General features: G+C 41.3%; 1 protein-coding gene and 1 pseudogene across 1 annotated transcript in view; one reads left to right on the forward strand and one right to left on the reverse strand.

Moving 5' to 3' along the window:
* Nucleotides 1–6,278, forward strand: part of RALBP1 (ralA binding protein 1) — a 122,116-nt gene extending 115,838 nt beyond the window's left edge. The window contains exons 8-10 of the mRNA XM_006891433.1: nucleotides 2,555–2,676; nucleotides 2,926–3,049; nucleotides 6,012–6,278. Coding sequence (XP_006891495.1) covers nucleotides 2,555–2,676; nucleotides 2,926–3,049; nucleotides 6,012–6,278 — 513 coding nt within the window. The remainder of the gene's footprint in view (nucleotides 1–2,554; nucleotides 2,677–2,925; nucleotides 3,050–6,011) is intronic.
* Nucleotides 6,279–9,216: 2,938 nt separating this feature from the next.
* On the reverse strand, nucleotides 9,217–9,833 carry LOC102877682 (annotated as a pseudogene).
* Nucleotides 9,834–11,813: the final 1,980 nt, after the last annotated feature.

Below are 11,813 nucleotides of genomic sequence, written 5' to 3' on the forward strand. Positions count from 1 at the left end.
GGGTGGAGAGAATGGTGCGGCAATGAAGGAGTGAAAGCCCAGATTCCCTGTGAATGTTCATTGAAACTAATAAAATTTAATAATAATATATAAGAAAAAAGAAAAGAAGAAAAAAAAGAGTATTAGCTATTGTGAAGGGTATTGTTTTTCTTAGCTCCAGCTTTGTATTCTCTTTGTCACTGTAGAAAAATCCAATTGATTTTTGTATGTTGATCTTGTATCCATCCTGCCACTTTGCTGAATTGGTCAACTATGTCCAATCGTTTTCTTGTAGAATCTTTAGGGTTTTCTAAGTACACTATCATATCATCTGCATAGAGAGATAATTTTGCCTTCTCTTTGCCAGTTTGGATACCTCTTACTTCCTTCTCTTGTCTTATTGCTATCGCTAAGATGTCCAATACAATATTGAACTTATTCAATATTAAATACTTGGGAGTAAGTATCCAGAAGCACAAAGGATCTATTTAAAGAAAATTACAAAACATTATTACAGGAAACAGAAAAAGACTTTGAGAAGTGGAAGACTATCCGTCCCTTGCTCATGGATAGGAAGACTCAATATTGTGAAAATGGCAGTACTACCAAAGGCAGTTTACACGTTCAGTGCAATTCCAGTACAAATATTCTTCCCATTCTTCAACGAGATGGAAAAGGCAATCTCCAGTTTTATTTTGAAGATAAAGAAGCCCTGAATAAGCAAAGCACTCCTTAAAAAGAGAAACAAGGTAGGAGGCATCTCACTCCCTGATTTCAAATCTTACTGCACTGCAGTGGTGGTCAAAACAGCATGCTACTGGTACCACATAGACAGACACATAGATCAATGGAATAGAATTCAGAACCCGGAAATCAGCCCATCTACGTCTCATCAACTGTTTTTTGACAAGGTGAAAAGTCAATTAAGTGGGGAAATGACACCCTTTTTAACAAATGGTGCTGGCAGAATTGGAAAACTATCTGAAGAATACTCAAGCAAGATCCACACCTCTCTCCATACACAAAAACCAATTCAAAGTGGATCGTGGAACTTAGAAGTAAAACCAAGGACTGTAAACTTCATTAAAGAAAACCTTGGAAGAACTCTAAAAGTCCTAATCCACAACATAAACTGTCTTCCAAGTATCCTGAAAAACCTACAGTCAGGCGAGGATAAAATAGATGACTGGGACCTTCTAAGAATCAAATCCCTATTCACATCCAAAAACTTCTCCAACAGGGTAAAAAGGGAAGCCACAGATTGGAGGAAAAAATATTTGTTAATGATGTGTCAGACAAGGGACATATATCTTGAATTTATAAAATACTTGAGCACTACAACAGGATAAAGGTAAACAACGCAATTGCAAAATGGGCACAGGATATGAACAGACACGTCACCAAAGAAGACATTCAGATGGTAAACACATGCAGAAATGTTCAAAATCCCTAACTCTAAGAGAGATGCAAATCGAAACAACTATGAGATATCTTCCCACCCAAGTAAGATTAGCAAAATTCAACAGAACAGCAGACATCAAATGTTGGTGAGGTTGTGGAGAAACTGGAACCCTTATTCACTAATGGTGGGAGAGTAAAATGGTGCAACCTCGATGGAAGGCAGCATGGCACTTTCTGAAAAAGTTGGAAATAGAAATATTATTTGACACAGCAATTCCACTACTGGGAATATACCCCAAAGAATCCATAACTGCTACCCAGGCAGATACATTCACACCCATGTTTGTCGTGGCTTTGCTCACAGTAGCAAAGAGTTGGAAACAACCTAAGTGCCCATCAACAAATGAATGGATAAAGAAGCTGTGGTATATTCACACAATGGAGTACTATGCTGCATTGAAAAACAAGGAACTCATAAAATAGTATACAAAATGGGTGACCCTGGAGGACATTATACTGAGTGAAATATCTCAGTCACAAAAGGACAAATACTGCATAGTGCCACTGTTATAAAACAAGACTGACATCGTGTTTGGGACAAAAATGGGATAAATTATGTATACTACATTGAAGCAGATGAGGGAGAAAACCGTATAAAAGGGATACATGATTAGGTATTATTGTCATGACGGGAGTCCAGAACGAAGGCTCCATAGTGGAGAGGACTTGTGGGGAGGGATTGTATAACAATGAAAGCATTTTTATTTTTCTTTTCATAGAGAAGAGCGAATTGGTGGGGAGGGGTGGCAGGGAGAAAAGTGCAACAGTCAATGAATGGAAATCCAAAGTCTCTGTAAATTTTCATTTAAATAAATATTAATTTAAAACAACAACCAAAGAAAGTGTGTTGCAGTCTAGAAGGCACAAGGTTAAAATCCATCAGATGCTCCCCTGGAGAAGGAGGGCAATCTTCTCCTGTGCCAATTGGATCCAACTCAATAATACATAACAAGGAAAAAAAATATAGAATATTTTGGTCGTGTGATAAATGAGCTATCACAGAACTTGGATTCTCAGACACTCTAGAACAGGGTTAAAGAATTCACAGCAACATTGAAAGACAGTAGAAATGGTGTTTTTTTCTTAAAGGTGCTCACTGGTGATTGTCTTTTAGGAGAATGAGATTCTGACTGAGCAGGAGGAGCTTGTAGCCATGGAGCAGTTTCTGCGCAGACAGATCGCCTCAGAGAAAGAAGAGATAGAGCGTCTGAGAGCGGAGATTGCAGAAATCCAGAGGTAAAGGGGAGGCCAGCAGGAGTCTCTATGTACAAGAATAATGTGCAAACTTTAAGATTTTCATGTAAAAGCATTTGGCTTCAGAAATTATTCATGTTTAAGGATCTTGTTTGTAAGGTCTTAAGAAGAGTGTTATAGTAAGTGATTTTATAAAAACTAGACCCATATAAAGGCATAGTGATTCTTAGCAGAAGCCTTTCCCTTTCTTTGTTTGTTGGTAAATCCTCTGTGGCTCTCTCACCCTTTCAGTCGTCAACAGCATGGTCGAAGTGAAACTGAGGAGTATTCCTCTGATAGTGAGAGTGAGAGTGAAGATGAAGAGGAACTGCAGATCATCCTGGAGGATTTACAGAGACAAAACGAGGAGCTGGAGGTGAGTTTGGGTTGTACTAACACCTAAAATGCACTCACAAAAACTCATCACCAGTGTTTTGGAACCAATGCATAGCTGACCCTTTAGTGGGCTTTCAGAGGCTGTAAGTCTCTTGGGAGGGGATTGCCCATCTTTCTCCCATAGAGCTCCTGGTGGATTCAAATAATCTGATCCAGGGAGCACGTATTTCCCTTTAGATCTCTTTCTATTTCTCTCATCACCAGCCAGGAAAGCTGAGCAGATAGGAATTCAGGGGAAGATCTTACCCAGAACACAGCTGGCTATGGCTAAACCAAGGGCCAGCAGGCAAGGGGAAACCTCACCCAGGACATGGTTGGCTACGGTGGTCAAGCCAAAGACTGGTGGTCAGGGGAACCTCACATAGGACACAGCTGGTTATGGCCACACCTAGGGGTAGTGGGTGGGGGAACCTCACCCAGGACACAGCTGGCTACGGCCACACAAGGCTGGCAGGTGGTGCAGATCTCACCCAGAACACAGCTGTCTGCAGCCAAGCCAAGGGCCAGAGGGCGTCCTTCTGCAGTTCACTCTTGGCTCTTCTCAGTCTAATGCAGAGGCAAGGTCCTTTCAAGACTTCAGCCTGTCAGCCTTAACTTTTCTCTTTCCAATGTAAAAGAGAAATTCACTTAACTTTGCCAATTTAACTTGAATCATGCAACCTATGGAGAGTGAGGCTGTTTTTTAACAACTCCAGTTTGGGTGGCTTTGAATCATCAAGTTAGTGGTCTCAGATAAAAGGAACAGAAAAAGAATCCTAGTAGAAGAAAGAAAAGACCCCATAACCTTCTCTTGGTATTGGAAGGACAGAATTTTCTTCAGTCAGCCCTGTGGTAGGTAAGCATGAACACAGCAATAGGCCACTGGAAAGCAGGTTCAGGTACAGATAAGAATAATAAGTTCACAGATCTTTGATTAGAATTTCTCTTCTTACCAGAAACTTTCCAGATGTTTTACCTAAGGCCTGAAAGACAAGGTCTTCTTAGAAAGTAATCTGAGAATAGTAGAAAACTTTGCTGTCCTTATTCACGTTACTGCTACTGATTGAACCAAGGTTCTGGGTAAGCTAGAGCTTCACCGTGAGTGGAGTAGTGGAGCCCATAGCCACCCTATGTCCTTGCTGCTGGACCCCATAAACAGATGCCCAGGAGCTCCCTGCCAAGGCTCATAGACAGAATGCCTCTGTGTGGCAGACAGGGACTGTCCTTGGGGAGTTGGCCAGGACTCGAGGCCTGGTCTGGTCGGTACCACTCTTTAGCAGCCCTCACACTGACACTTTGTTTTGTATTCTTAATGCTGGTGGTATAGTGTGTTATATGTTGAGCAACAACCTAGGACAGTGGTACTATGAAACCATCAGGCACTTCATAGGAGAAAGATGAGCAGTCTTCATCTTGTGAAAATTGACTCCATAGTAATGGGTTTTTGTTTTAACAGCTAACACAGATCATGTTACAGACTTAAAGGGAAAATGCATTCCAAAACTACAGTTCTTGGGATACAGGTTTCACTCTAACAAAGATAATAGTGTAGTGGTTTACAAGTTAGTCTGCCCTGACATATGATGGTTCCAGACTTACAGTAGGTATACTTCTGTGGTCCTCAACACAGGCTTTGTCACTTGACTTTACTAGTGGGCACTCTGTGTCTTGCAGCTAAGAGATGGGGCAGGATGTACAAGTGGAGAACAACACTCAAGCTTGTACCTCCCAAGTCACGTGGCCATGCCAGCTGCAGGGAAGGCTGAAAGAGGCCGGCTGCCCCCAAGCCTGCATTACCAAGGAAGTCTGCCACAGAACAGATTATTGGGAGGTTAGGACTAACCACTGATTGCTATTACCTAAACATTGCTAAATGAGCCCAGATAATTTAGAATTTAGAATAATTTCCCACTGCTTGGCTACACAGTACAGATTTAAAGTGTGTCATTAATAAAGGATAAAGGACATTCACTTTTCAGACAAATGTCTGCTTTTATTGTCTTTAACTCCCTTTGATTTGCTACTGATAAGAGCCCTGTTCACCTATAGCCTAACATTTTAAACTGCTGACTGAATGGTCAGTGGTTTGAATCCACCAGCCATTCCCAAAGTAGAAAGGTGGGCAGTCTCCTGCCATAAATATATAAAGTCTTGGAAACTCAGCAGAACTGACCTTAAATCACTACTAACATCCGGAATGAGGGTTGCAGAGTGGAGTATACTTGGGGTGGGAGTGGGGATGTGCGGGGTAGGGGGGCGGGGATTGTGTACCAATGAAGGAGTTTTTCTTTTGCTTTTCAAGGAGAAGAGCAAAGTGGGAGTGAGTGGGTGGGGAGAAAAGTGCAACAATGAATGAATTCCAAAATCTCTGTAGATGTTCATTGAAATGAAAAATCAATTAATTTATAAAAAAAAAAATCACTACTAACATCAGTTTTATTTTCCTCTGGCTTTTAAGAGCTGTTCAGGAACAGTTCAAAAGCATAAATTTATTATAATTTTTTAACTAATTCTATTTTAAACATTAAACTATCTGCTTATTAGGAGAATACAGTGTTCTGTCCCTACGTTTAAGAGGTGTTTCAGGGAGCTCTGGGGGCCTAGTGGGTAAGGAGCTGCGCTGCCAACCCACAAGTGGGCAGTTCAAATACACCAATTCTCCATGAGAGAAAAATGGGCATTCCCCTCCCATGTTATTTTCAGCCTCTGAAAACCCCCTGGAATACCAACTGAGGGTCAGTTCTGACTTGACAACACATAACAACAGAGTTGTTTCTTCCTCTGGGGTCAGAAGCCTCGTTCACACAAATTTTGTTCACTCTTTGTTGGGATATGTGCTCAGACTTGTGCACACAGCGAAGTGATTGATAGGAAGGTGGTGATGTCATAAGTTAATGCCACCTGCTCTCTGCTTCTCTTTCTCTTCTTGACTTGTGTTGATTGCTCTCTCTCTCCTTTCCAAGATCAAGAACAATCACTTGAACCAAGCAATCCACGAAGAGCGGGAGGCCATCATTGAACTGCGAGTGCAGCTTCGGCTGCTGCAGCAGCAGCGGGCACAGGCCGAGCAGCAGGTGCCTGATGAGGAGGAACCCGAGTGGCGTGGGGCCGGAGTTCAGCCACCCAGAGACAGTGCACACGAAACAAAAGCAGTGAAAGAGCAGCCAAAGGCCATCAAGGAGCAAAGAAAGCCGTCGCCAAGCAAGGACAGGAAGGAAACGCCCATCTGAGCCACCTGGTGGACTAGCCTCACAGACCTGTGCATCTTACTGTAAGGCTGGGACTCGGCGTGCACAACCCCTGTGTACATTCTGTAAAGATGACTCTTCTCCTCAGCGATGCTTTCCTTCCTCTTACTGTTTGACTTCTACCCTCCAGGCTCAGGTTATGGGACAAAGCAACGAAAGCAGTTTGGACTTCTAGAGGACAGATGAGTTTTCCAGATAATAGCAGCTTATTTGAAGATTCATTTTCTTGTTTAACTTAAAATAACTATTTTAATCCTTGAGTGGCTTCTTTTTAAAACCAAAAATTGTCTTTACTTTTTTTTCCCCCAGCCACAGCAAGATCAGTATCTTTCATTCAAGGAGGAAAAAACAGAAGCCAGTTAAGTGCTGTGTCTGCCTTGTGGCTTGATCGTTGTCTGACTGTCAAGATCTCTGCTCACCCAGTCACCCTTGCTTGTGCCTTCTCTACCGTTTTGGTGCAGATGATATGCTGGGAGCTGCCTCACATCTTCTGACTGGCCAGAACGGCTTTCTGGGGCTTTTCTTTACCACTTTATCCTGCTCACATTGTAGTTCCAAACCGCAGTAGGAGCCACATCACCAGGACAGCTACGTTTGGTCACAGACAAAGCTGGCTGCCCATGCACTGGGCCTGGGCCAGGACTGTGGCTATGCCACAAGCACCCAGGAACAGCACTGGCCCGGCCCCCCTCTACCCTCAGTTAACACTGCTCATAATCAGCAAATACTTCACAGCTGAAGGCAGCAGCATTGGCCCAGTCCATCCTCATAAAGGATCTGTTTTAAAACCAGAAATCCTTTTTGTGAATGACCTTTTGTTATGAACAAAAGGATTTCTATTACTTGCTTTGGCTAGAATGTAAATGTCTCTTTGCCTGAGCAAGCATATGTATCTTCTTAGACAGAAGTTCTAAATTACTCTTAACACTTCATTGAGTCTACTGATGAACTGCCAATTGACACAATTGAGCAATAGAAAAAAGAAATACTTTTCTTTTTAATGACAGCTAAGACACACCCCCCTATCCCCACACATACATACACCCTCTTGCCTCAAATTCTTGTCTGCATCACCTGAAGCTTCTTTTCCGACAGCTGTATCTCCATTGCACTCAGTGGAAGTAAATGGCATTCTTGAGACAGGTCAGAATCTCCTCGTAGTGAAAGCAAACCCACACACACTCAAAATGATGGACACAAATTCCTTCCTACTTTGTATTTATTTTCAGCACCTGTTCTGTGTGCTTTTTAACCTCTACCTATTGCACTGTTGTGACTTGTTGGCCATTATATGATTTTTGTACGGGGAAAAAAGCTTTCTTATAGAAATCAGCATACTATTTTTTTAAATCTGGAGAGAAGATATTATGGTGACTGAAAATATGGTCAAATGTCATATATAAAATGTATAAAAGCCTTGCTGTCCTGTCTACCATATTGCATTTTATATTTGCTGGAAATATTAAAGATTTTTGTTTGTGTAACTCTAATTTCTATCAAGGTGTCATGGATTTTTAAAATTAGTATTTCATTGCAAATGTCTCAACATTGGTTCATTTTCATCAAGACCATTATTAATCAAGTAAATAAATTTAATAGCCATTTGGGAGGAAAAAAGTTGATTTTTAATTTTTTAAAATACATTATTTCTTTGAAATAATTAAAGATCCTTATTGCCAGTGAATAAAGAATTGGTTTAGGTAGCTCTTCAAAGTCTAGAAGTAACAACATGCTTTGTTTCCAAATAGCTTTGTGTTTGTCACCCTTACAAATTTATCACTCCTAAGTGTCCAAGGGGAAGCAGGAGTGGCATCCACTTCCGAAATGGCTTGCCTCCGGAAACTCTATGTACGAACAGTGCTCAGGCCATTCGTTCATAGGGTCGCTATGAGTTGTCTACAACTCAACGGCATCAAACAACAAGTGTCCAAAGTTGGTTCCAACTATGGATTCTGGAAACTTGCCCAAAGGGTGATTGATGTTGTGTGAGCAAACTGATGGTGTGTGAGCATACATTTGCAAAACCAACTGACTGGAATTGGTTTGCAAATTTTTCCTGTGAGAAACTTCAATTCAAATGGGCTTTGCCCTCCTCTTATGCACAAATCAAATGGCCTAAATTGACCATCTGGTATTGATAATATAATTGTTATTCTGGTTTGGGAAATTCTTGTCTAGAATGAAAAGGAGTATTTTGCTTGCATTTTTTATTGTGATTTGAGTAAAAATTCATGGAGTAAATTGATTTTCCATTCAACAATTCTTACGTTTTATGTTTTGAGACATTGATTACATTCCCCACATTGTAAGAGCACTCTTAGCACTTCCTTGTGTTCCCTGCTTCCAATTGTCTTGTCTCTTCTTGCCTTCTAAGCTTTCCCCTGGAGCAAATCCTACCCTTTTTAGCTTGTGTGATTTCATCATCTTTAACTCTAAGGAGCATCCTGGTTGCATTCCCTCTGAGACAGATTTGTTTGCTCCTTTAGCAGTCCATAGGATATTCAATACTCTTTGCCAACACCCCAATTCAAAGTCATCCAAGGTTCTTCAGCATTCCTTATTCACTGTTCAGCTTTCAAATGCATGTGAAACAATTGAAAACGTCATGGCTTGGCTCACATTGCTATCTCCTGACACTGCACCTGAGCTTAGGCCAGGGCCTCATACCTTCAGTGTGCTTAGTTGTGGTTAAGCAGCTTTCATCATTTTGACCCTGTGTTCACTATATGTGGATATACAAGGATATGTTTATATCATGTAGATGATTACATTTAGAAATAGCATATACCAAACCTATATGACCGTGTAGGTAGTCTCTTTTGCCTGCTTAGCTATATTTATGTATGTATGTATGTATGTTTGTATGTATGTATGTATGTATGTATGTATGTATTAACAGTAAGATTTATTGAGCTGTATTTTAGTACAGACACTGGGCCTTGTCCATAGTGCTCTTGATGTACAAAGCCCAAACATTCTGCCAATTCTTTAACAGTGAAACTAGAAAGATGACAACCAGGTGGATGTTGTAAACAAGTTCATCCGTCATCTTCACATGGCCAACAGCCACTGCGAGAGACAGGACCTTTTTCATCTGGAAATGGATGGTTGACTTCACCTCGTCTACTTTTGCCACCATGTTCTCATTGTGGGTCAGCAGAGAAGGGAACTTGCCAGCCTTATTTAGCCCTGGACCTAGGATTCTTGGGATCTGCTTGATCAGGGATTCAGAGGCCAAAAAGGCATATTTCTTGGCCAGCTTTTGACCTGCTTCTTCTTGAGTTTTTTCAGCACTTCGACAGCCTTGGCTTCATCACAGTGCTGCTGATCCCCAAGCACACACACTGAGAACTTGGGACGTGGAGTGGACTTAAGCCTGATGGTCCCCAAGAAACGCTTGTCCTTTTGAGGGTCATAGTTCTTCAAACTGATCTGCAGCTCCACTGTCTCCAGAAACTTTCTGCATTTGCGCTGGTTCCCATGCAGGACTTCCTGCACCGCCTCCTAGAGGGTGTCGCGAGAGACTTTGCTGCTCATGGTTCTTAGTGCCGCAATAACCAGAAAAGAGACCTGCTTATCTGTTTTTATAGTTAAGTGACATGTAATCAAATTTATATTTTGTAGGGGGTTGGCCAGATAGGAAGCTCTAAGAATTGATCACTAAAACTGTTGAATTATCAAGTCTTATTTGAACCAGCCTTTTAAAAATTCTAGCATCTAGTATAGAACATTTGCAACATCGAGGGAAGAATTTGATGAAGAGGCCGGCAGTTTCTGTAAACTTCAGTCTTGACAGAGTATTTACTGTCGCTCTTCCCATAGTACTGCAACAGGCACTTTTGGGCTGTGTGGGCCAACTTCCCAGTGCAATTTGCTGGTGGAAGGTGGGAGGTAAGGACCTTAACTTCCAAAAATCAGTGCGTTTTGATTGCTGATAGTCACTTTTGATCACTGGGGCCTGCAGAGAGGACAACTACTGAGTCTACCCCCAAGGTTGAAACAACTTCTCTGTTAGAAGCTATAAAAAGATAATATTTCCTCCTGCACAATCTCCCCCAGCCTACCTCTTTTTGGTAGCCAGACATGTAAAGAAATCTCTATTATATCAGTGGCTGATTGCAGAGATAATGGAGCTACAATTTCTGTGATCGCATACACAAAATACAGACTTGGCAGAAATTGACAACCTCTTGTAGATGCTTCCAACCTTTAATATACAAGCACTAGCAATCACAAGAAGTAGGAAAACTGGATTTCTAGAATGACCACAGCATGGTCATTAGTGAGAATGTCGTCTTCTCAGTAAATTAACTATCTCAACTTCTTGTAGCCAGCAATCCTTGGAGTATCTGGGTTTGTAGTTTTCATCTCCTTTTATCAGGTAATAGCTGTCTTACCCTTGTGTCTCTGTCCCTGTGTCTCTATACCCGGAAGTAATTAGTCTTAGAACCATCTTTATTCAGGATTGCGTTACCACAACAAAGCCAGTTTTCCAAATAGGATTACATCCACAAGTATTCTTTCTTCTGTCAAGCCAGAACCAGTTTCTAGCTGACCCACCATTGGGTTTCTAAGGCTATGAGTTGCATGGGAAGAGATTGTCCACCTTTCTCCCTTGAGCCACTGGTGGATTTGAACCATTGCATTTATGTTAGCAGTGCAACTCACTATAGATTATGCCTCTAGAGTTCCTTTTTGGAATTGGAGTGAAGACGCAAATCTGTTTATTGAATCAGTTTGAATGAACAAATATAGGAGTTTTATAAATAAATTTAATAAGCCCACAAGTTTTGGTATTAGTATTCCAACACAGACAATGAGATCCCTAACAGCCCAGTCACAGGGGGGTAAAATCCTTTAACAGAAACTCAAAGACATTGAAACTTTCTTACTGCCATCATGTCAGTCTGAGACATGGTGACTCCCTATCTAGTTTCCAAAGCTGTAAATTAAAATAGGAAAGGCTGGCCATCTTTGTTCCATGAAGCCATTCATTGATTTTAGCAACGTTTGGGTCTGCAGCCTTTGGGTTAATAAGCACAACTAGCTACAGACTGTGCAACCAGAGCTTCCTTTTGGAATTACCAGTCAATTAATGAATCATATATTCAGTGAGCTAAGGGAAATCTGTTTCCTCCTCTTTGACTCTAGTTGTCAGTGCATATATTTGAATTACTTCCTTGTATGTGTATGGATATTATCTTGTCACCACATTGTATTTCATGATGAATCTAAAATGACTTTGAATTATGAAACCAACCCCATTTTCACGACTGGGCCAATTGGCAGCATTAGTATGAATGGTGAAGAGATTGAGATATTTAAGTTTTAGTTTGCTTGGCTCCACAGTCAACACTCTTGGTACCAGCATTGGGACAGTAAGCTGTCAGAGACCTCTCCAGAATACTGAAGAGCAACAACATCAGGCTGGAGACCAAGGTGCACCTGGTCTGGGCTTTAGTCTTCGCAATTGTGTGCTATGCATTGGAGAACTTGACAGTGACTAGGGATGATAGA

The sequence above is a fragment of the Elephantulus edwardii genome, unplaced genomic scaffold (assembly GCF_000299155.1).
Source record: "Elephantulus edwardii isolate Elephantulus edwardi_28Jun2011 unplaced genomic scaffold, EleEdw1.0 scaffold00097, whole genome shotgun sequence".
Taxonomy (NCBI): domain Eukaryota; kingdom Metazoa; phylum Chordata; class Mammalia; order Macroscelidea; family Macroscelididae; genus Elephantulus; species Elephantulus edwardii.